Source organism: Magnolia sinica, chromosome 13 (assembly GCF_029962835.1).
Source record: "Magnolia sinica isolate HGM2019 chromosome 13, MsV1, whole genome shotgun sequence".
NCBI classification, from domain to species: Eukaryota; Viridiplantae; Streptophyta; class Magnoliopsida; order Magnoliales; family Magnoliaceae; genus Magnolia; species Magnolia sinica.
The window spans coordinates 7,408,528-7,432,981 of NC_080585.1; the positions used below are offsets into that span (position 1 = coordinate 7,408,528).

Sequence of the window (24,454 nt, forward strand, 5' to 3'; positions counted from 1 at the left end):
CATTAAAAGCATGGAGTCTTGAATCTAGCCTTCAAGAAGAAAACTTCCCTCCTTGAAACCTTCTTGTGCAAAAAGAAACCCATTCTCTCTAAAATTTGATACTCCACTTTAGCCCCATATAGCTTACCCTAAAAGCTATCATTTGAAAAGTAAAATACTAAAAATACCCCCTTCAAGAGTTCACTAACAATAGAGCATTATTTACTTATGAAACATGGGTCATATGGGCTCAAGAAAAGGGAATGAACCCATAATGATATTTGTATCACTATTTTAACACTTTCAGATTTCATTTGCCGGTTAGGTTTGGATTTTCTATTCTATTTCCTTTTTTTTTTCTTCTTCTTCTTTTTCTTTTTTGACTTAAAAAATTGTAACTTCAAAAATATATTGACCAAAATATTTATTTGATAACATAATCGTGACAAGCAATGAAACTAATCATAGATAAACTTGGAGTAAAAATTCCAATTTGAATGACTAACTGTGATGGGAGTAGTTCCAATCTTCTTCGTCTTCCTCACATCGCCCTCTCCTTCTACTTTAGTCATTGGCTCGGCTTGACCTAAGCCTGGTCCAAATGATCTGGGTAGGCTTGGGCGGGAGTGTTTGGCCAGTTACAGAAAGTTCGGACTAAAGTGAAATAATGCGAACAAAGCTTCGCCCGTCCTTAACCAGCCTGTTCATGCCTACACACCACCACTTTCAAGTAGGGCTGTCAATGGGCTGGGCCTAGGTTGGTTTTGGCTCATATTTTAAACTACTTCAGGCCGGGCTTATTCAAAATTCTGATTTTGGTGAGCCAGGTCCATTGACACCCTTTCTTTCGAAGAGACACGGCTTGGATGGATCTTTGACCGTTGGACTATTGTGATGCATATGCCTTGTATCCACGCCATTCATCCTTTTTAAAACCGTTTTGGTAGGCTCATTTTGGAGCATGATTTTAAAAATAAAGCATATCCAAATCTCACATGGACCACGCAGTAAAGTGAGTGATTGAATGCATACCAATAAAAACTATTTAGTGGCCATGGTAATATTTATTTTCCATCAGCCACTTGATACGGTCACGCAGCCATGGATAAAGAGATCATAAGAATATCATCTTGATCTAAAACTTTTGCCCGTAAGAAGTTTTCAATGGTAATGTTTAATTACCATTGTTTCTTGTGGTGCTGTACACTTGAGATTTGGATTTCATGCAATTTTGGGCTCATTCACTAAAAAAAGAGCCGGAGAAATCGATAGACGGCATGGATATAAGATGATACGTCACAATAGGCTCCAAAGTCAGGGGATATGCTAAGCATGGCCATCTCCAACAGCTGGCGACAGGGGACGTGGCCAATCAGATCTCACCACGTCAGGGCTTCACAGAATTCAAAATGTCCGGACGCGATCTTTGCCCTGGCCCGTGCTCCCTCCGTCCTCAAAGGGCGCGGATTCGCTTCGCGTTTGGTTAGATCGTGGACGTGGGGTCTAAAATTTATTTATTTATTTATTTTTGTATATCAACGCCGTCCATTCGTTTTTATATATCATTTTAGAACACGGGCCCAAATTCGAAGCAGATCCAATCATTAGGTAGACCACGCCACAGGAAACAGTGGTAATGGACCACTAAAAACGTCGGCCGCGAAAGTCTTGGATGAAGCTGATATTTGTATTTTCCCTTCATCCATGTCTGTTTGACCTCATCAACAGATTGGATTGCAAATAAACGTCACGATGGATCTTAGAAAGTTTTTAATGGTAGGCGTTCAATCACCACAGTTTCCTATGGTGTGGTCCACCTGAGATTTGGATCTGATTCGTTTTTGGTTTCATATCCTATAATGAGCTGAAAAAACGGATGGACGGCGTGGATACACAGCACATCCATAAAGGTGGCCCCACGGTCGCGACCTGACCTGACCGAACCGGCGGCCCTCCCTCAACGACTTCTGCGGGAAATTCGCCTCCGTCGCTTCCGTCCATCTTCCTTTGCACTGCAGAAGAAGAGGTAAAGAGTAGAAAGAGTTAGCAGAGAAAGAAAGGCAGGGAAATGGCGCCGTCGCTATTGCAGTCGTTCCTCTCTCCTTCCCGCAATTGGTTTGCTCGTCAGCACTGCAAAGCCATCTCCAATCGCCTCCGCAAATACGGTATTTTTACCTACATCTCTCTCTCTCTCTCCCTCCCTCTCCCTCCCTCCTAGGGTAGCTGATCTCTCTCCGTCTCTCTCGGCATTTCTGTTTCTAGGGCTCCGATACGACGATCTCTATGACCCTAAGGAAGATCTGGACATCAAGGAAGCGCTCTCCCGCCTCCCTCGGGAGATCGTCCTCGCGAGGAACCAGCGTCTCAAGCGCGCCATGGATCTCTCCATGAAGCACGAATACCTGCCCCTTGATCTCCAGGTCCTCTCTCTCTCTCTCTCTCTCTCTCTCTCTCTCTCTCTCTCCATCCTCCTTTTTCTCTTCATCTGGTCCGATTTCTTCAATAGAGTTCATTCGAGTCGTTATTTGATTTCTGAAACTTGATACGTGTTTCTAGGATCCAATTTAGAGAATTATGCTTATTCTGTGGGAACTTGGATTTCATAACAAGTTATTTTGGTTGGGGAAGGAAAAGAGATTCATCACATTCTTATTGGCTGTGTTTAATTGTAGAATTGTTTTGGAGTGCGATAGTCTATTTGTAGCAGATTGAAAAAGAAAATATCCCACTTTATTTATTTAGAGCCAATAATCGTTTCCTGATTGTTATGACATTGAAACCACTCACTTCTGCTTTGTCACAACTCTTTTGGGCGCGTTTGGATTGTAAGTTACTTTACATAAGCTACTTATACCTCAAGTGGTTCATCTTGGTTTCTACTTATTTAGCAGATTAGTATGTTTGGTAAATGACAGCGTACTTATCGACCAATAATTAGAAAAGCATATTTGATTTCCAATATCACATAGGTACTTATCCCTCAATTTTGTTTAGTCCACCATTAATATCCACCGTCCATCATGTGGGCCAACCTTTGATGTGGACCGTTCATTATGTTAGGTCTAACTTGGCCTTGTCATCAATGTGAATCGTCCATTGTGTGGGGCCAACCTTCAATGTGGACCATCCACCTTGTGAGGCCCACCTTCGATGTGGGCTAGCCATCATGCAAGTCCAGCTTGGATGTGGGTTGTCCATCATGCAGGGGCCACCGTTAATGTGGACTGTCCATCATGAGAGGCCCAACTTCGAAGTGGGCCATTCATTACGTGGTGCCCACCTTGGATGTGGGTCATTCATCATTAGGGGCTGACCTTCGATGTGAAGTATCCTCATGGGGGTATGGATCATCCATCATGTGAGGCCCACCATCAATGTTAGTATCCATTATGTGGGGCCCACTTTTAATATCCACCACTCATCCTGTGGAACCCACCTTTGATGTGGACTGCCCATCGTGCGAGCCGACCTTTGTTGTGGACCATCTATTATATCGGCCTACGTTAATATGGGTCATCCATCATGTGGGCCCACCTTTGATGTGGACTGTCGATCGTGTGGGCCCCACCTTCGATTTGGACTGTCTACCATGTGGGGCCTCCTGTGATATGGACCATCCATCACATAGAGATACGAGAGGGAGAGAAGGGAGTAGAAAAGTAAAAGGTTTAAAAAAAAATAATAATAAAAAAAAAAAAAATCCTTACTGGTATAAGTAACTTTCGCCACATAAGTTACTTTTATAGTGGTGCTTACCAAACTAATGTAAGTTAAAAAAGTGACTTATTGGCTTACATAAATTTAAAAAGTTACTTAGTGGATGGTATACAAACAGGCCCTTTGCAACCGGGGCTGATTTTATAAATGGGACTGACCATATCCGATGCTATTGTAATATCCCAAGTAAATTTTGGTGGTATAATTTATTTATTTATTTTTTTGGTTGTTCATTTTTAAAAGAATTCTCTTATAAATATTAAAACTTGATACTAGTAACTATGATAGGATAACACTTTCCTTGGGTGAACCCTACATCACATTGTCATATATCCCTTATAACTTTTTAACCACTCATTCAATTGATAAACTATCCGTACACTTACTTATTCATATTTTAAGGAACCTAACCACCTGTTTATTTTTTTCAATCTTAAATTCTAAATATTTTTATATAAATCAAGGGCCACAATTGCATAAGTCCACTTAACCAAATTCCTAAATTTCAGATTATGATATAATTTTCATAACTAAGATTCTTATCAGGTTAGATTTCATTAAACGTGATCATACATATCACAGGACCAATACCATAATTATGATTCAAATGGTATATATTAAAAACGACATATATCTTTTAAATATTTTGTCCGATCGTAAAACCCTCTGTACATTTACCTTGAAATCACTAGATATATATTACATTCCATCTATAGGATTTTTGGACATCTCTATCATACCAAACAAAATGTCATATGATCAGATCCACCCATTTTTGAGACCCAAACAAATAGTTCGACATGACTATTATGATTCTTATATTTTTCTATAGAAACCATACCAATGAATTAAGATTCTAACAACTACAACTTGATCAATTTGGGCGCCAAGTAATCCCAGGATAAATACCCACATGTACAGACCTTTCTCAAAAACTAACCATCTGGACATTTTGTAAATGGCTATATGAGAATTCCAATAATCTATTTTATTTTCCAAAAATGTCCATCCAGTGGGTACTTATCAAAATCTGACGGTAGAGATCACCCATGTTCAGTGACCCAATTACAAAATTGAATTCATCATTATGTAGTGCTTAAAAACCCTTAATTGGAAATTCATTCATTTAAGTTAAATCTTCAAAATGCGAGGTCCATCATCGATCTAAAACATCTAAGGGTGTATATGCCCATGCACATAGATTATTCTTAAAACCATATTTGCACATGCCCATTTATATCCGAACTTATACCAAGACCTATTCACCTAATTTAAACCAAAATCCCTTAATTTCTACACTTAGATCCATTATCTCACCATCCATTGCAAATATGGATCATAACTCTCAAGTGGTCCATCTAAAAACTAACATTAATGGTTCATCATGAAGATCTTGTTATGCCCAACGCTCTTATCGGTCGGTTCTAAGAAAATATCTCTTACAAGACAATTAGACCCACAAATCAATGGTGATCTAGGCTTAGAAAGTTAGTTCCGATTTTATATTTTAAAAGAATCTGTGTACACTTATATATATTATTTCACCCTGTACATCACACAACAAACTCTTATACTTTAAACCATCCATGAAACCATCTGTACACAAACTTTGTCTTCTGTCAAGGAACCTAGTGGACCATACACTTCTCATTTACAAAATCATCCAACCGCTCATCATTCATTTTTGTTATTATCATAGATCGTCTTATCTATTCAATCGATCATCGAACCAACGGTACACATTATACAACTTCGAAAATCATAAAACCTTACCGGTTTAGTTTTAGCGTGAGGGGTCATATTTCATATCAAATATGCGGTTCATACCAAACTTTGGATAATTTTCAATATATATGAAATCCATAACTCACTTGCGTTTCGTCTAGCAAATATAAAAAAAAAAAAAAAACACGTGAAGATGAAAAATCACATGTGAAACCTCCCATGCATTAACATAAAGTGGGACCCACCTTATAATATAAAAGAGAAAGATGGGAGACGTAAGTGACATCTCACTACCAAGCAGGAGAGAGAGAGAGAGAGAGAGAGAGAGAGAGAGAGAGAGAGAGAGAGAGGAAAGAGAAAAAGGAGAAATATATATATATATATATATACACTTTTTCTTTTTATAAAAAGTGAGTATCTCTCACTTGATAATTATATATAAAAGAAAAACTTATATATATTATATATATACATATATTTGTTTGTTGTTTTGTGGTTCTAATTAATCTTTGCGATCTTAGTTTTTTTTTTTTAATGCAAATTCTTAACATGCTTCCTAAAAATGATCTTTATTTTTTAACTTTTTTATTACATCGGTTGTCATTATTTTAATATGCCTTAATTCGAGTTTTATATTGTCTTATTGTTAATCTTACATTAAAATTTTATTTTTACATTTTAACTTTGTTGTTAGAATTATTGCAAAAATCTTGAGTTTATATATAAATTTCTAAATTCTTAGATGTAATAAAGCACGTTGCATGTTTATTATTATTATTTCTTTTCTTTATGTAGAACTTTAATCAAGATCTAATATATTACATTACATGTTTATTTTTTTGTAGAACTTTAATCATGTAAGGACAATTTACATTGATTGAAAATTGTATTTTTAGTTTGATAAATTATATACACAAAGTATTATGGATTGATCGAAGAATAGCAGCCATTGAAGATTTTTTGAAATACTTAATTAATGCAATATTAAAATCATACATCATTAAAATAGTTATGAAACACCAGAAAATAGGTGGGGCGATCAAGTCCTCTGGGTTGAAAATCCCTAAAGCGTAAATAGGTGGGGCGATCAAGACCCTTGGGTTGAAAGTCCCAGAAACCCAATTGGTACCTTTTGGAACCTCTCAGTACCCTTTGAGTGGGTGAGCATGTCAAGATTGCAAAAGGTTCCCACTGTCAGGTTCGGTAGGGTAGTAGTCTGACCAACTAACGTACAAATGGGTCCCTCACCAAGTGCCCTTTGGATGGGTGAGCATATCATGCAAGAGGTTCCCATTGCCAGGCTAGGTGTTGTATTGGCGTGGGTGTTGGCCAACCGGTGTAAAATGGCCCTGGTGTTAAAAAGAATAAACCACACCTCTTATCATGGAGTATAGCATATGTTGATTTCATGCATTCATATTTCTTTGAATTTACATTGAAATTTTGTGTTTATTAAATCTCCCCATTTGTTGTTTTACCTAAATAGGTATTGTATCTTTTAATACTTTTATTCATGTTATATGAGGTTATTTTGAAACTTGTGTTGAGATTACTCACTAGGCTTCACAGCTTACCCTGTTGGGATTTTAAAATTTCAGGATCGGGATCACATTGAGGAGCTTAAAGAGATTTTCTTTTATTTATTTTTGTTTTTTACCATTTTCTAAATTAGTGTAATGAACATTTAGTAAGACAACATTATGATGACATGTGTTTGATGGTAATCTTGAATAGTCGGAACATGGACATTTTTCTTTAAATAAATGTTCGATTATAAAAATTTTGGATTGTTATATTTTATGAGTGAGATCATTTTGTCAATATACGTGTGGATTATGAAGTGTAAACATACAAAACATAAGTCATGCTTGCGGGTACGGAATCGGGGTCGAATATACCCAGGTGCGGGACTGACCATATCCGATGCACATACCCAACAGGATTTGGGCGAGTGGCTAGCACCGTGGGTTTGCTCCCTCTAGGCGTGTGTTTGACCCCCCTCTTCGACATTACCCGATGCACATGGTTGCTGGTGATTACCTGCATCCACAGGGATAATCCCGCCTCAAAAGGGGGCGGAGACAACCTGTGTTGTCAAAATAAATAAATAAATAAATAAAATTCTATGCACGTGAATGATAAAACCAATTTTTATGATAATCACCTCAAGATTGTTCACCTTTTATTCTCTCATCATGTTTCTCATTAAGCAGGTTTGCTTTAAACCTAGTTTCCAGTCATGTGATCTCACTCTCTGCTATTTCTTGACCACAATGTTTTACTTTTCTTTCTTTCTTTCTTTTGTGGAAAGAAAGCGATGTTCACGACAAATCATATGATACCATAATGCGGGGCCATTTTCACATTGGGCTCGAGTGGGGTAGCCTGTGGGATGCAGGGGCACACTCGGGATGGGTGGCCCGCATAACCCATGGATTTGGGGCCCGTGTGAGGCGGAGCCCATGGATTTGGGGTCCACGAGGGGTGGAACCGAAGACCTAACCCATGGATTTGGGGCCTGGGCTATGAGATAAAGGGATTAATTCGCCATGCTCTATTAGTTCGAGCTTTTAGAGCAAGTGGTTAATTGTCTTGCATCAAACCAACTTGCGTCTGTGCACAATATGATTGGGTTCTCAATTTTTACAAGTGGGGCTCATGGTTTGGCAATCTGGAACTTCAATCTTTTGCGAGTTTTTCATTTAAACGCAAAGCTTTGTTGTATCTTGCCTTAACCATCTATTTATAGGCCACAAATCAAAACGTTAAGATTGTATTATTGTAAAGAATGGTCCATCCATGCTTGGACCCAGTGGACTAATGATCTGGGTTATGATCCATGGGCTCCACCTACCAGAATTGTAAACCTGTGCACATTGTGCAAAAATGTGGGTTGTGTATCATATATAATTCACCTTTTGTTCATGCATCATTAAGATGCTCCTATATGCCCAAAGCTCAGTATTAACCTGTTCATTATTATTATTATTATTATTATTATTATTATTATTTCCATAAGTTTGATTTATTTTTATGATCTACCTCAATGTTTTGAGCATTTATTCCATCTATTGCTACCAGTTTGAACAAAAAGAAAGAAAATGGATGTGCAAATTTCTTCTCGGCTTCCATTTGGGTAAATTGCTATCTTACTTAATCACTGTAACTTACATTTCTCATTTTGTTATTCTCTACAGGCAAAGCAGACCCCATTTCGTGGTTATCTTCAAGATATGTTAGCTCTCGTAAGTGCTTCTTCCCTAACTCTCTATTATTTTTGTTATTTGCCTCCTTCGAAGTTTCATCCTTTAAGCACCACATCTCTAGTTCTCTATTTATTTATCTATTGCTCCATAGGATTATCATCATCATCATATTACAAAGCAGCCCAAGAAAGGGGATTGTCGCCGAGAACAGACAAGTTCAAGGCCTAGTTCATTACAAAAATATATGCCCTTCTAAATACCTTAGGACCTACCCCATTGGTGTTGCAAAAGCAACAATTGTTCCTCTCACCCCATAATACCCAAAAACCCACCAACAAAGACAACCTCCACACTATCCTCCTATACTTCCCTACCCCACCCTTGTGCCAAGAGAGAAAGAGGCTCTCAATTGAGCATGACATCACCCAAAGACACACCAGATATGCCCGAAAACCTATCCTGCAACCCTCTAGCGAAAGGACAATGGATGAAGAGGTGGTCGACCATCTCCTCGTTCCGCAAGCACATCAAACATACATCTATGCTCATCATCTACCTCTCCTCGAGGGTTATCAGCCGTAAGCAGTGTTGCCAAAATCTTACAATTTACGATTTACAATTTGAGTTAAATCTTAAGCAAAACCATTTAAATCCCACCTTGAATCCCTTTTTACGTGAATCCTATGATTTTATTATTTGAATCCTACGATTTACGATACAAATTATACTTTTTCTCTTCTATTGTAAGCTTCACTTGGTTTTCATTTTATGTTTTTAAATTGGTGGGGGATTTAAGAATCGTTTAGAAAATTATTTTATTTTTATTTTTTTTATAAGAGATTAAATGATATATATTCTCTTCAATGTTAAATCATGGACCTTTTTATTTATTTATGATTTCTTACTTCTTAACTGGTCAAAACACCAAATTGATGTATGACTCATCTAGAATGCTTGTATGGATAATTACGATCATGTTGATTTATATGTATTGTGGAATAATGGTTAGAAATCAAATGTCGCTTTTTCAACATGATTCTACATTCAAGAAAGGTCACAAGAACATAAGTTATTAAAGGATCCTTGAATTTTTTTTAAGGAAAATTTCTTTAAAGACAAAATAAATAAATAAAAAATAAAAATAAAGGAGAGTAGTAGTCTGACCAGCTAACGTACAAATGGGTCCCTCACCAAGTGCCCTTTGGATGGGTGAGCATATCATGCAAGAGGTTCCCATTGCCAGGCTAGGTGTTGTATTGGCGTGGGTGTTGGCCAACCGGTGTAAAGTGGCCCTGGTGTTAAAAAGAATAAACCACACCTTTTATCATGGAGTATAGCATATGTTGATTTCATGCATTCATATTTCTTTGAATTTACATTGAAATTTTGTGTTTATTAAATCTCCCCATTTGTTGTTTTACCTAAATAGGTATTGTATCTTTTAATACTTTTATTCATGTTATATGAGGTTATTTTGAAACTTGTGTTGAGATTACTGACTAGGCTCCACAGCTTACCCTGTTGGGATTTTAAAATTTCAGGATCGGGATCACATGGAGGAGCTTAAAGAGATTTTCTTTTATTTATTTTTGTTTTTTACCATTTTCTAAATTAGTGAAATGAACATTTAGTAAGACAACATTATGATGACATGTGTTTGATGGTAATCTTGAATAGTCAGAACATGGACATTTTTCTTTAAATAAATGTTCGATTATAAAAATTTTGGATTGTTATATTTTATGAGTGAGATCATTTTGTCAATATACGTGTGGATTATGAAGTGTAAACATACAAAACATAAGTCATGCTTGCGGGTACGGAATCGGGGTCGAATATACCCAGGTGCGGGACTGACCATATCCGATGCACATACCCAACGGGATTTGGGTGAGTGGCTAGCACCGTAGGTTTGCTCCCTATAGGCGTGTGTTCGACCCCCCTCCTCGGCATTACCCAATGCACATGGTTGCTGGTGATTGCCTGCATTCGCAGGGATAATCCCGAACTGTGTTTTCAAAATAAATAAATAAATAAAATTCTATGCACGTGAATGATAAAGCCATTTTTTATGATAATCACCTCAAGATTGTTTACCTTTTATTCTCTCATCGTGTTTCTCATTAAGTAGGTTTGCTTTAAACCTAGTTTCCAGTCATATGATCCCACTCTCTGCTATTTCTTGACCACAATGTTTTACTTTTCTTTCTTTCTTTCTTTTGTGGAAAGAAAGCAATGTTCATGACAAATCATATGATACCATAATGCGGGGCCATTTTCACATTGGGCTCGAGTGGGGTAGCCTATGGGATGCAGGGGCACACACTCGGGATGGGTGGCCCGTATAATCCATGGATTTGGGGCCCGTGTGAGGCGGAGCCCATGGATTTGGGGTCCACAAGGTGTGGAACCGAAGACCTAACCCATGGATTTGGGGCCTGGGCTATGAGATAAAGGGATTAATTCGCCATGCTCTATTAGTTCGAGCTTTTAGAGCAAGTGGTTAATTGTCTTGCATCATACCAACTTGCGTCTGTGCACAATATGCTTGGGTTCTCAATTTTTACAAGTGGGGCTCATGGTTTGGCAATTTGGAACTTCAATCTTTTGTGAGTTTTTCATTTAAACACAGAGCTCTGTTGTATCTTGCCTTAACCATCTATTTATAGGCCACAAATCAAAACGTTAAGATTGTATTATCGTAAAGAATGGTCCATCCATGCTTGGACTTAGTAGACTAATGATCTGGGTTATGATCCATGGGCTCCACCTGCCAGAATTGTAAACCTGTGCACACTGTGCAAAAATATGGGTTGTGTATCATATATAATTCACCTTTTGTTCATGCATCATTAAGATGCTCGTAGTTGCATGTGCCTATATGCCCAAAGCTCAGCATTAACTTGTTCATTATTATTATTATTATTATTTTCCATAAGTTTGATTTATTTTATGATCTACCTCAATGATTTGAGCATTTATTCCATCTATTGCTACCAGTTTGAACAAAAAGAAAGAAAATGGATGTGCAAATTTCTTCTCGGCTTCCATTTGGGTAAATTGCTATCTTACTTAATCACCGTAACTTACATTTCTCATTTTGTTATTCTCTACAGGCCAAGCAGACCCCATTTCGTGGTTATCTTCAAGATATGTTAGCTCTCGTAAGTGCTTCTTCCTTAACTCTCTATTATTTTTGTTATTTGCCTCCTTCGAAGTTTCATCCTTTAAGCACCACATCTCTAGTTCTCTATATATTTATCTATTGCTCCATAGGATTATCATCATCATCATATTACAAAGCAGCCCAAGAAAGGGGATTGTCGCCGAGAACAGACAAGTTCAAGGCCTAGTTCATTACAAAAATATATGCCCTTCTAAATACCTTAGGACCTACCCCATTGGTGTTGCAAAAGCAACAATTGTTCCTCTCACCCCATAATACCCAAAAACCCACCAATAAAGACAACCTCCACACTATCCTCCTATACTTCCCTACCCCACCCTTGTGCCAAGAGAGAAAGAGGCTCTCAATTGAGCATGACATCACCCAAAGACACACCAGATATGCCCGTAAACCTATCTTGCAACCCTCTAGTGAAAGGACAATGGATGAAGAGGTGGTCGACCTTCTCCTCGTTCTGCAAGCACATCAAACTTACATCTATGCTCATCATCTACCTCTCCCCGAGGGTTATAAGCCGTAAGCAGTGTTGCCAAAATCTTACAATTTACGATTTACAATTTGAGTTAAATCTTAAGCAAAACCATTTAAATCCCACCTTGAATCCCTTTTTACGTGAATCCTATGATTTTATTATTTGAATCCTATGATTTACGATTCAAATCTTGATTTACGATTCAAATTATACTTTTTCTCTTCTATTGTAAGCTTCACTTGGTTTTCATTTTATGTTTTTATATTGGTGGGGGATTTAAGAATCGTTTAGAAAATTATTTTATTTTTATTTTCTTTATAAGAGATTACATGATATATATTTTCTTCAATGTTAAATCATGGACCTTTTTATTTATTTATGATTTCTTACTTCTTAACTGGTCAAAACACCGAATTGATGTATGTCTCATCTAGAATGCTTGTATGGATAATTATGATCATGTTGATTTATATGTATTGTGGAATAATGGTTAGAAATCAAATGTCGCTTTTTCAACATGATTATACATTCAAGAAAGGTCACAAGAACATAAGTTATTAAAGGATCCTTGGATTTTTTTAAAGGAAAATTTCTTTAAAGACAAAATAAATAAATAAAAAATAAAAATAAAGGAAAGATAAGAAATCTTTTAACACTATCGTGACATGGTATTACTTGGTGCATATTGATGACAAAAGGATGATTGATGAGTTTTTAATTTTTATTTATTTATTTGTGTTTTTCATTTTTTTTTCCCAAAATTTACAAAAATCATAAAAATCATACAATTTATGATACAATTTATGATTCAATGCAATTCAACCCTTATTACGATTCGCGAAATAGTAATAATTTTTTTTTTTTGAAATGATGATGATACTATAATAATTTTGACAATAGTGACCGTAAGCACCTTGTTTCTTCCGACCAACCATGCCAATGCTACAACCTTGGGAGGGGTTCTGTAGATCCAAATGAAAGAAGTATGCACTTTTTCTTTCAACGAAGACCCAACTATTAAATTCTAGAAGGATCACACCAAGAATCAACTAGATTTATTTTTAATCCACACCATCATGTTTCTAACCTCTGCAACAGGGCAGATGTCGAGGAGACGCTTCATCAAACTCAAGAACTCTTCCTCCTCAAGAGGTTCCTATGGCAATGAGTGGTCTAAACTACCCCATTGCCCGAGATCGAGAAGCAACAATGTATGGTGATGTTCGCATTCAGAGATTGTCTTGCCAACCACGGATAATCTTCGGGAAGAGCTCTCTCGCCCAACCATATGTCATCCAGGGTCTTATCCGTTTCCCATCTCCCAAGGATAACCCAATCCCCTTTGGACCCCAATCTAGATATCGCTTTCCACAAAGCCGTGGTCCTATGCAAAAAAAAGTCTTTCGTCCACCACCGTCCCTCCTTCACACCATATTTCCTAGAGATTACTTTATTTCATAGACCACCCTTTTCAACACCAAACCTCCAAAGCCATTTGGCCAGAAGCGTGTTGTTCATAACATTTAACTTCCTTTTACCTGCCCTCCTTATATGGCTTACAAACCTCCTCTCATTTCAACAAATGAAACTTATGCTCATTCTTCACCTCTTGCCATATGATTTCTTGTCTAACCCTCTCCAATCCATCCAACATGTCCTTTGTGCACTTGAATAGGGACAAGAAGTAAAGAAGGAGATTTGATAATGCTGCTTTGATAAGCATCAATTTACCTCCTAATGATAGATGCTAATATTTGTCATGAAGACAACTTCCTTTCAACCCTCTCAATCACCCTATACCACAAATGCTTCACGGGCTTGCCGATGCACAAAGGAAGACCCAAATATGGCAAAGGAAACAACATTTCCTTAGATACCTTCGCTTCGCAAAGGAGAATCGTATACTATGGAAACTTAAGGTGAGAGATTCAAAACTCCTCGTTATCCACCTTGAACGCACTAATGACCGCTTATACACCTTTGTCCAACATCTTACTTCCTCTGAAACCGTCACTAACAACAGTGTTGATAATGGATTCTCTTGTCTTAGTCCTCTTGAGGATTTGAAGAACCCTTTGGGCGACCCATTAAAAAGGATTGAGGCCTTGGCAGATCGGATTCACACCTGGATCCATCTTCTCCATCTCCCTTCACAACCCAATTGGCCCAACATATAGTCCAAAATATCACAGTCAACATGATCGTATGCTTTTTCAATATCTAACTTATACACGGCACCCCATTTTGCCTTTCACTGAGAATCAATGAACTCGTGGGCAATCAATGCGTCGTTCAAAATTTGTCTTCCTTCAATAAATGCACCTTGGAGATACGTGACCGAGAATCAAACAAAATCTAGTGGCCAGTATTTTTGCAAGGATTTTATAGGGACTTTCAAACAAACTAATGGGCCTAAAGTCTTACAGGCTCTTTGCCCCCTCCCTCTTTGGAATTAGTGCAATGAACGAGGCTCCTAGCTCCGGTGGCAATTGGCGGCTCTTGAAGGGCCTATAGAATTATTTCATGTCCATAGGCTAAATAAAGACAATCTAGCATGCTTACTTGGGGTATGCAGTACATTGCTTTTAAGAATGATATCCGTCCACTGTACAATCCCATCTTCCACATTTGGGTAGCCTAGTTCAAAAAGTTGAGTTTTCTTTGCATGTATAGCTTCTTACACGTTTAGAACACACGCGATCGTGCGTACGCAAACATAATGATGCAGGACAATTAACCGCTTGCTCTGAAAGCTCGAATTGATAGAGCATGGCAAATTAATCCCTTTATCTCATAGCTAGAGGTGGGCATTTTTGACCCGATCCGGTGGATCCGACCCGATCAGACCCGATCCGACCCGTTCTGAACAGAACCGACGGCCTGGATCGGGTAAGATCATTTAGATCCGACTAGTTTTCGGATCGAGATCGGATAGTGGTTAATCCGGACCGTTCCGATCCGAAAACCCGATCCGAATAGATCTGGACCGTTCCGATCTGGCCAGATCCGGAATAAAAATCAATATTTTTACTTTTTCTTATGGTGTGGTCCACTTGAGCTTTGAATATTCATCAATTTTGGGTTCAACAGCTAAAATAATTTGAAAAAATAAATAGACGGCGTAGATACACCACATGCATTCACGGTGGGCCCCAACAGAGTTCACTCACATATGAGAATGAGTTACTTGCACGACACATCAATTGGCGGGCAACACTTGTTTACTTACTTTGCAAGTCAAAACGGTAGGTTGTGAGAGTATGTATTAAAGTGGCTTAACCAAGTTACTTGGGCCCCACCATGATGTATGTTTTGTATCCAACCTTCCATTCATTTGGAGAGATCACTTCAGGGCAATATCCAAAGAATGAATGAAATCCAAAGCTCCATTGGACCCCAATATAGAAAGTTCTATGGACAGTGACGCCCACCATTAAAAACTTTTAAAGGCTACAAAAGTTTTAGATTAACCTGTTATTTATGTTTTCCCTTATTTCTTTATTTTTCAACTTCAGGTTGGATTTCAAATAAACATTACGGTGGGCCTTAGGATAGTTTCAACGGTGGGAATCATTCTCCCCACTTTTTTCTGTGATGTGGTCTGCTACAGATTTTTATCTACATCATTATTTGGCTCGTGCCCTAAAATGATATCTCAAAATTGATGGACGGTGTGGATATAACACATACAGCGTAGTGGGGCCCACAAAACTTGGTGGCGTTACTTCAGTAGCCTGCTCGATGGGACAACACATGCAGCAGGCATTAATATAAATTTTTTATAGTCATGTGGGGCCCACCTTGATGTATGTATGTTATCTAAGCCGTTCATCCATTTTGACATATCAATTTAGGCGTTGAACAAAAAATTATGATACATTGAAGATTGAAGTGGACCACACCATATGAAATGATCCGAATAGTGTTCAACCCGATCCGACTCGGTTTCCCTCACCGAGTCAGACTCGGATCGGGTCAAATAAATCAAGCATCGGATCTGTCCGAGTCAAGTGACCTGGACTCGGTCTCGGATCGGATCGATTTCGGGTCCGCCTGTTAGAATTTCGAATCTGACCGGGTTAGGCTAAATCCGGTCCGACCCGGACCGATGCCCAGCTCTACTCATAGCCCAAGCCCCACATCTCATGAGTTAGGACCTCGGCCGAACCCCCCTCGTGGGCCCTAAATCACATGGGTACCGCCTCACATGAGCCACCCAAATCACATGGGTGGGGCCCACCTCACACCGGCCGCCCACCCCGAGTGTGCTCCTGCATCCCACATGTAACTCTACTCAAGCCCAATGTGGAAATGCCCCTGCATTACATAATGATGAGAATTGCCGTTTCAATGATTGGAGAAACAAGACACGTGGAGCCTATAAATCGCCGTGATAATTAAGTCGATGATTTGAAGAGTTATGTCATGATCTTGTTGATTGCTGACTGATTGGACATGCATGAATATTTTGGAAGTTCTTGGTTATTTTCTTGTTGTTTTAAGATGGTATTCTTTTATAGAGACCTTCGGCAACTTTCCAATTTTACCAAGTCACAAGTCCAGTGACAGGCTCCTTGGAAATATTCTTTCAGTTTCAATGAACTAGAGATGTATAAGCTCAATATGGAGAAGAAAATGGGATAAATTTGATTGAATAAAAATAAGTCCAGTGAAAGGCTACTCTACACGTGTGTTACCATATATGCCAACATCTCCCTCTTGGCCAATAGGGCCAACTTCCCCAAGACGTCATCAGGTTTGTTCCTACTAATCTGTAGTTTTACCCATTGGGAAAATATTACTCATCTTGAGGTTTTTTTGGCTTTTGCAAATGTGTGCCACTTGTGACAATACAATTGAGTACTTTGGAATTTCCCTACTTAGAGCGTCCCAAAGTGCTTAGGAACTCCCCAACTTAGTCCTTTCAATTATTTTTGGATTGTTTCCAGCTATACGTATATCATCAACATATAAAGACAAAATAGTCAAAGCTTATCTCACTATTAAAGTATACACACAATGATCTAGCTTGTTAATCGAATATCCCAGTTTAAGGATTTCATCATGAAACATCAAATACCATTGACATGATGACTATTTCAGTCCATACAAGGATTTTTTCAACTTACATTATCTTCTTGCCCTTTAACAGTAAAACCTTAGGTTTCTTTTAGTATACAATTTCGGAACACTGTTTTCACATACCATTTAGTAAAGTTCCAAATCAAAGTGGGCAACTATTGCTAGATTAATTCTAATTTATATAACCTTAGCTATTGAGCAATACATATTTACATAATTTATCCCCTCTTTATGGATAGAAACCCTTAACTACTAGTTTAATTTTATACTTATCTATAGAACCATCTGACTGAAGTTTCTTTCTCAACATTCACTTATGACCTATGGCTTTTCTATCATCAAATAGGTCACTAAGTTTTCAAACAAAACTTATTTATTTTTCTAAAAAATCAATTTCATTGTTCATATTTTTTAGCCATTCATGGTAGTCTTTAAATTAATGGCTTCTATATAAATCTCTAAGGTCATTGGAGATATCCTGATCAATGGAGTCCATTGAATATTCATGAAGTGGACATAAAAATCATCTAGGTATGAAGGAGCAATTTGAGGCCTCTTTCGAGTTGTTCTAATCGATACGTCGACATCTTTTGATTGCTCACGAGTTCTCTTACCAGGTAATGGGCCGGACTCATCTATTCGCCTTAAAGGGCCAGGGTTATCTACTTTGCTATCATGGAGTTCTTTTGGGGCTAGTGCGGGTTGCAAATTACATCAGTAATGTACTGTAGAAGTACAACGATTACAAATTCCTTTACCTGTCTCCTGAAAATATTGCATTTTTACTGACAATTCCCAAGTTTGGCTTATCGTGGTAAAATCGTAACGATGACATATTTCCATTACTTCAATGTCAAATCATCATATCCACAAACCAATGTGCGAGATTTTCACTGCAATGCAATGCAAATTGTAATGATTACAAATTTCTTTACCCGTCTCCTAACATTTGATCGCCGATTCGTGTGTTTGGTTTATCGTGGTAAAATCATAATAATGGCGCTTTACAATGCATTACTGATGTAAATCACAACCCAAACGGGCTTAGAAACTTTGTATCCCTACTCTCCGCGAGACCCTTTCTCTATGGTAGAAGATCTACAGTTTTGACACATTAGGATAACTTATAAAATGATACCTTATCAATAATGACGTCCCATCCTCTATATTGTGGTTACATTTAATTAACAAAAAACCATGTGTACCCAACATTTCATCATCATTTTCTAAGCCTTTTCTTGACTAATTGGGGTTGGCTATATGAATCCCATTCCGCTCATTCCACTCTATCGAAGACTATTTCTTCTGTTAAACCATAGGATATCATGTTTTTTTCTTACTATCTCCACTCTCCTTTTGGGTCTTCCGCTTTGCCCTTCTAGAGCCCTCAACTTGAAGCCAACATTTGACAGTAGCAATGATTCTTGGGTTTTTAAAAAGAGAGGAAATTCCTTGCCCACTGGGCATTTTACTTATGTTTCTAGAGAAACCCAGATTGATACACCAACCTATCCATCTAGGAATACCATAATGCATTTTGGGTGAGCTTGTCACTCTCCACTAATGCCTCTTGTTTTCGAGCTCGATTCTAATCGATTTTGATGTTATGCGTTTCTATTGGCTGCAAGTTACTTTCATATACAATGTTGTCTACTCCTGACTGTAGTGAATAGAAAATGCATACTTCTGCCGTAAAGCATAACCCTCCATATGAGTAGTGCTTCTTCTTCTTTTAAATTTTTTATACAAAACGCAAACACAATTTTTGTTTCCAAAATTCTGATGGCGAGCAACGTACCAGAGGAGTGTTGAGCTAGTCTCCTTATGGCTAGACGACCATTACATGTGACTCACTTGGCCTAATTCACATTCTTAGCCATGTTGAAGACCCTACGTGCATGTTGCGCATCTTTGAAGACTCTACATTGGGAAGATGCATGTGGGCTGCATATGGGAGCTTGATGGACACATTAGATCGTTGGATTGAGTGGATACGATGATTGGACCGTTGGATTTCAACCGTGGACCACACTGACGGTGGAATCATTATCACTGGACATCTTGATTGTGGACTCCCATGGGCCATGAAATAGTTTAGTTGTTTCGTTAATTTTGTTTTGGTATAACTCATATTTGTGTTGAGATTAGGGAGTTAGGAACAACTTTTAATTCAAAAAAAAAAAAAGAAAAAAAGAAAAGAAAAAAACAAAGCATCCTATGATTAGATTGGTGGTGTGAAACAACGGGGAGTGATTCCCTACTTACCCTTTCTACTTTTCTCTCTTCTTAAGAGTTTATCATATTCTCCCATCTTCTTTTTTTCTTCCTTCTTCATCCATTCCTTTTTTTTCTTCTTCTTTTGTTACCATCCAAAACCTAAATCAACCCATCCCAAGCCTAAACCGGCCACAAGAGGCCATCTTTTGCTGTTTGTACTGATGTGGCTGTACATACGGATAACTTTGTATAGTGGTCCCTTTGTCTCGTTACGAATACTCTTCCATTCCCTTTGATTCCCTCTTCAAAACCCTAAATTAATTTCACCAAATATTAACCCTAAAATTTCCAAATTCCAAAATCCCCAATTTTTCCAAACCCAAATCCCCAAAATCTGAAAATCCCTTGTCCAAATGATAAATCTCTAATTCCCATAACCTGAAACCCATATTCCCAATTCTAGAAACCATAAATCCTATATCCATTAAACCCAAAATCTGAAATCTTAACTTGGAACTTTCCAAAACCTCAACCCTAATGTTCCAAATGCTAATTCTCTAAGCCTAGATATCTCAAGCCAATTTCCCACATTCCCTATCCTTTAAACAGCCCTAACATGTCAAAACTCTTACGAGATACATGATTTCCATTGAATTCAGATTTAATCCTATGCTAGGGTGGTGGTTCTATCTTTCATAGTTCCCGGTTAATCAATAATTTATGAGATTCGCATTGCGGGACTGTCGTAGGCTTGAATTTGGACATGTCACGAGTCTTTTTTTTTTTTTTTAAATAATTTATGGTAAATTAGCTTTATTTTGTCATCACATTGCTTTAGTTAATCCGTCTTTTAATTTCATAGCATCATATTAAGTTAGATCATTCCGTCCTGCATCAAAGTCTCTCTCAATTAGTTTATTTTCTTGACAGCAAAAAGCTTTTTACTGCAAAGAGATGGTCTTATTTATTTATTTATTTTTTCTTTAAATACTGTATGTGCCATTCTGTGGTGTTCTTGCAGGTAAAGAAGGAGAGGGCAGAACGTGAAGCACTGGGAGCATTGCCTCTTTATCAGCGCACCATTCCCTGATTGTATCATCATGCTTCTTCATCTGTGATGTTTGTCAAGGAATAAGGTTTTGGCAAGCCTCTCTGTTAAATTTCTCTGGCAGACAATCGACATCTAGTCCTAGTCTGTCTGTTTTGATATTTTTTGGTTGATCTGATTTGTTATCACTTTCTGCCCCATTTCAATAATATGCCCAACTGTGGTTGAATTGGTTTGATTGGCTTTTTGTGTTAAGACAATTTGATCTTGATATTCATGAATTCATTCAAATTGAACCTATGGTCTACATGAGCAGGGGCACATTTTTCTATATTGACCAAAATGATCTATGTCCTTGTGCAGGTGGACCAGTAAGCCTCCATTCGCGTTGCTTGACTGCTTCTAGCATTCATTTCTTCTTCTTATTTATTTATTTATATTTTATCTAGGGTGGGTTTAGTTGCACCAAATATTTTGCACCAAATTAGACTGATTAATCATCAAATATAATGAAATTTCATGATATTTTGCACCAAATTAGACTGATTAATCATGAAATAACTCAAAATTTCATGATATTTGTTGCAACTAAACACTTCCAAAACCTTGAGAAAATCTCTTAGGTAACGGTTTCTCAAAAGGAAGGTGAAATCTTGAGGGGATATACCCAAAATGCATTTCTTCTATTCAATATAAAAGATATTTAAGATTTTGCTGAGCCAAAGAAAAGGAAAGAGAAAAAACGATCTTTAGTGACCCTAGCTAGCAGGGTTTAAAGTCCTGTATGACCGAAACAGCTTACAACAGCCAGGGGCCTAATGTGTTAGGGGGCTATATGGTGGTCGTTATGGTTGATACTTCTGTAATAAGTTTTTTTTTTGGTTAAAAAAATATTTTTAATGATTTTGGGTGTTAAGAACTGAGATATTAGGAGGTCATCTACCTTCATAGCTGCTATCAGCTAATATTTGAAAAGTGTAGAATCCTCCTGAAAGACATGCAGCCTCGTTTAGTGTCGGGCCATTTCTTCACATTCAGGCTAGATAACTTATAAGATCCACATCTTCAGATCAGTCTGCTTATTACAAGGGCCACACATGAATTTTGCCTGTGGACCGTTGGGCCCATCTTTTTTAGCTGATAGACCCCATTTTAGGCCTGGGCACATAAGGGGCCACCCATAAGTCACCACAACAACATCCAAGTTAAGACGTAGAGGATAAGTGCAGGCTCACTGCCACAATCACAAAATTCTATAGTCGGTGGATCTTCTCAGTTTGTACAAGCGGGGCCAAGGATCCAGTGATCCTGACCATAGATTAGGTGGGATCACTATGGTTGCCTTTTGCACAGAAACCTCCTAGATTGGTAGATCCTAGAAAATCCTATCTCTGGCCCCTTCTTAGTTGAATGTCGATGGTTGCTGCATTTCTGTGGAGATTCCTAGGATATGGTCAAGCAACTATGGGGCCCAATAAACTAATAGTTTGGTCCATGAATCATGGGTATTTTTCAACAGTTTATGAATTGATTATTATTAATATTTTTAATCCACAGAGGGTTCTCTGGTTTTTCCATCCCATGAGCTAGAGGTGATCGCCTGGAGCCCATTTGAGTCACATGTGGATCACCATGGTTGTTACCTTTTCAGGTTCTCATTGCTTGAGCTGCTCATAAGGTATTCAAAGACCGTTTGTTGTTTGTTGCAGCGTTAATTTCATGGGTGAATCCATCTTTATCAGCCATCTTTATGTGTTGTCACATCCACCCAAGTTTGTTGCTGCGTTAATTTCACGAGTGAATCCATCTTTTCTGGCCATCTTTGTGTTGTCACATCGACCCAAATGTGCTGCATTAGTTTTGATATTTTCTCGTAGTTACAAATGACAAGACCCAAGTAGTGATTTGCTTGGCCAGTGGAGAATTTCCCACAAGTGCACACACCATGGAAGAAGGCTGGGCTTGGGCCTAACAAAATCAAAATCTTGAATAGAGCTGGCCTGAGGGCCAGTTCAAAATTCTGGCCAAGGCCTGGCCCGTTACCAGACTTACTGTGGTGATAGATTTTGAATTGAATGGAACAAAAAAGCTGTTAGTTTGATTGTAATGGAAAAGGAAACTATCCAGCGCAATGCATATACACCAGACCGGATGATGTCCTTTGCTTAGAGGATCACCTACTGATCATGATGGAATAGTGATTTGGGAAGGATAAATGGACCCACCATGATCTATGATCATGATAGATAATGCTCAAGCACTGAGAAATTACTTAGAAATTGCATACATGACATACAAATATGTCAAATGAACTTTCCAAATCATGGCTAAAAGACTTGGCAACTTGATTTGACTTACCCAGCCCAGAGTCGAGTCATAACTTGCTCAAGTCAGCGGTGACTCGGAGTATGAAACTAGATCAGGTCCAACTGAGTCCAAGTCAACTCAGACAAGTCACATTAATCTCGTTTTGAGTCTTAAAACCATGGTCCAAATTATGATTCTAAATTTAGTTAAATGGTGAGAAAAAATTACTGCTTATTTGATTATCTGACTATCAGATTGGTGGACATTTATTAGATAGTTAAGAATGAAAAATAAAAAATAAAAAAAATCCAATAATCCTATTTCAACAAACAAGTATCCATGAATTAGAGGTTTGGGCTTCTAAACGATATGATTTTGGGGCTGTGACTTGGCCCCTATGAGACAATTTAGATGGTTTTAACTTATGTACTTCACAGGTACAAGTTATGAGTACTTATGTATCAAGAGTAATATGCTCTACCTGGGCATCAATATACCAAAAGCTTTTAAATAACACGCAAGATAGTCCATCATCTATTAGGACACTCCATTGATTTTCATATGACTAGCGGAAGGCCATGATGCATGAACTAGGACTCCCACTTTCGTTCCTAAATGCCTATTTCCTGGCCACCAATCGAAAAGGTTATATTTCCCCATGAGGGACACCACCATTGTTGTATTATTAGTTGATGTACATACTGAAAATCCAAGTAAGGTGTACATGTTGATCAACGTGATTAGCTCATGATTCCGCACATATGGGACCCACTTGTTTCTGATCCAGGAGGTTCATCTGATGGACCCACCGTGGATGGGAAATGCGTCTAAAATCTTCCAATTTGTCAGATCCTAACCCTTTAATTTTCTGTTTTTTTCCTCATTTAAAGTATATTGTTTTCTTCTTCTTTTTCTTCTTCTTCTTTTTTTTTTTAAAAGAAATTTCTTTTAACTAATCAAAGAGTTGAGATCATCCAACTTTCCAATCTGAGAGATTACTGGAGTGCCTATCGTCCATGGTGAGAGGTCCATTAGGTGAACCTTTTGATCACCAGGCAATGAGCCTCACATGTACAGAATCTCACGTCTAATCTAACTTTACTGATGAGGATCCTTTAATTCCTCAATTGCATGATGCCTGTATTAGGAAAGTTCTAATCGAAAATTTGAGTGGGGTTCGGTTGACCTGAAGACTTGACTCGATATTTAACAATTAAATAAATTAGAAAATTTTACAAAAAAACTGCCTACTTAATATAGAATTTACATTTTGATACATTTTTCCAAAACTTTTTTCAATAAACTACTCCATTAATTTAAGGGGTCAATTAGGAGCTTGTAAATGGAAGAAAATGGGAAATAAATTTGGAGGTGAATGAATTGGGAGTAAATGGCTTGCACAGTTGTATTTGGATAGGTGTAAATGAAATGCATTTAAAATCAAAATATTCTATTTGGAGGGGAGTAAATGAGAGGAATTTGAATGCATTTGAAAATTTCATTATATTTATAGG

At 37.8% G+C, this 24,454-nt stretch overlaps 1 protein-coding gene across 1 annotated transcript; it reads left to right on the forward strand.

The window, feature by feature from the left end:
* Nucleotides 1–1,917: 1,917 nt before the first annotated feature.
* Nucleotides 1,918–20,871, forward strand: LOC131222626 (cytochrome b-c1 complex subunit 7-2, mitochondrial-like). The gene is made up of 4 exons (XM_058217772.1): nt 1,918–2,144; nt 2,242–2,399; nt 8,619–8,666; nt 20,607–20,871. The coding sequence occupies exons 1-4, from the start codon at nt 2,048–2,050 to the stop codon at nt 20,673–20,675; spliced, it is 372 nt and encodes a 123-aa protein (XP_058073755.1). The 5' UTR covers nt 1,918–2,047; the 3' UTR covers nt 20,676–20,871.
* Nucleotides 20,872–24,454: the final 3,583 nt, after the last annotated feature.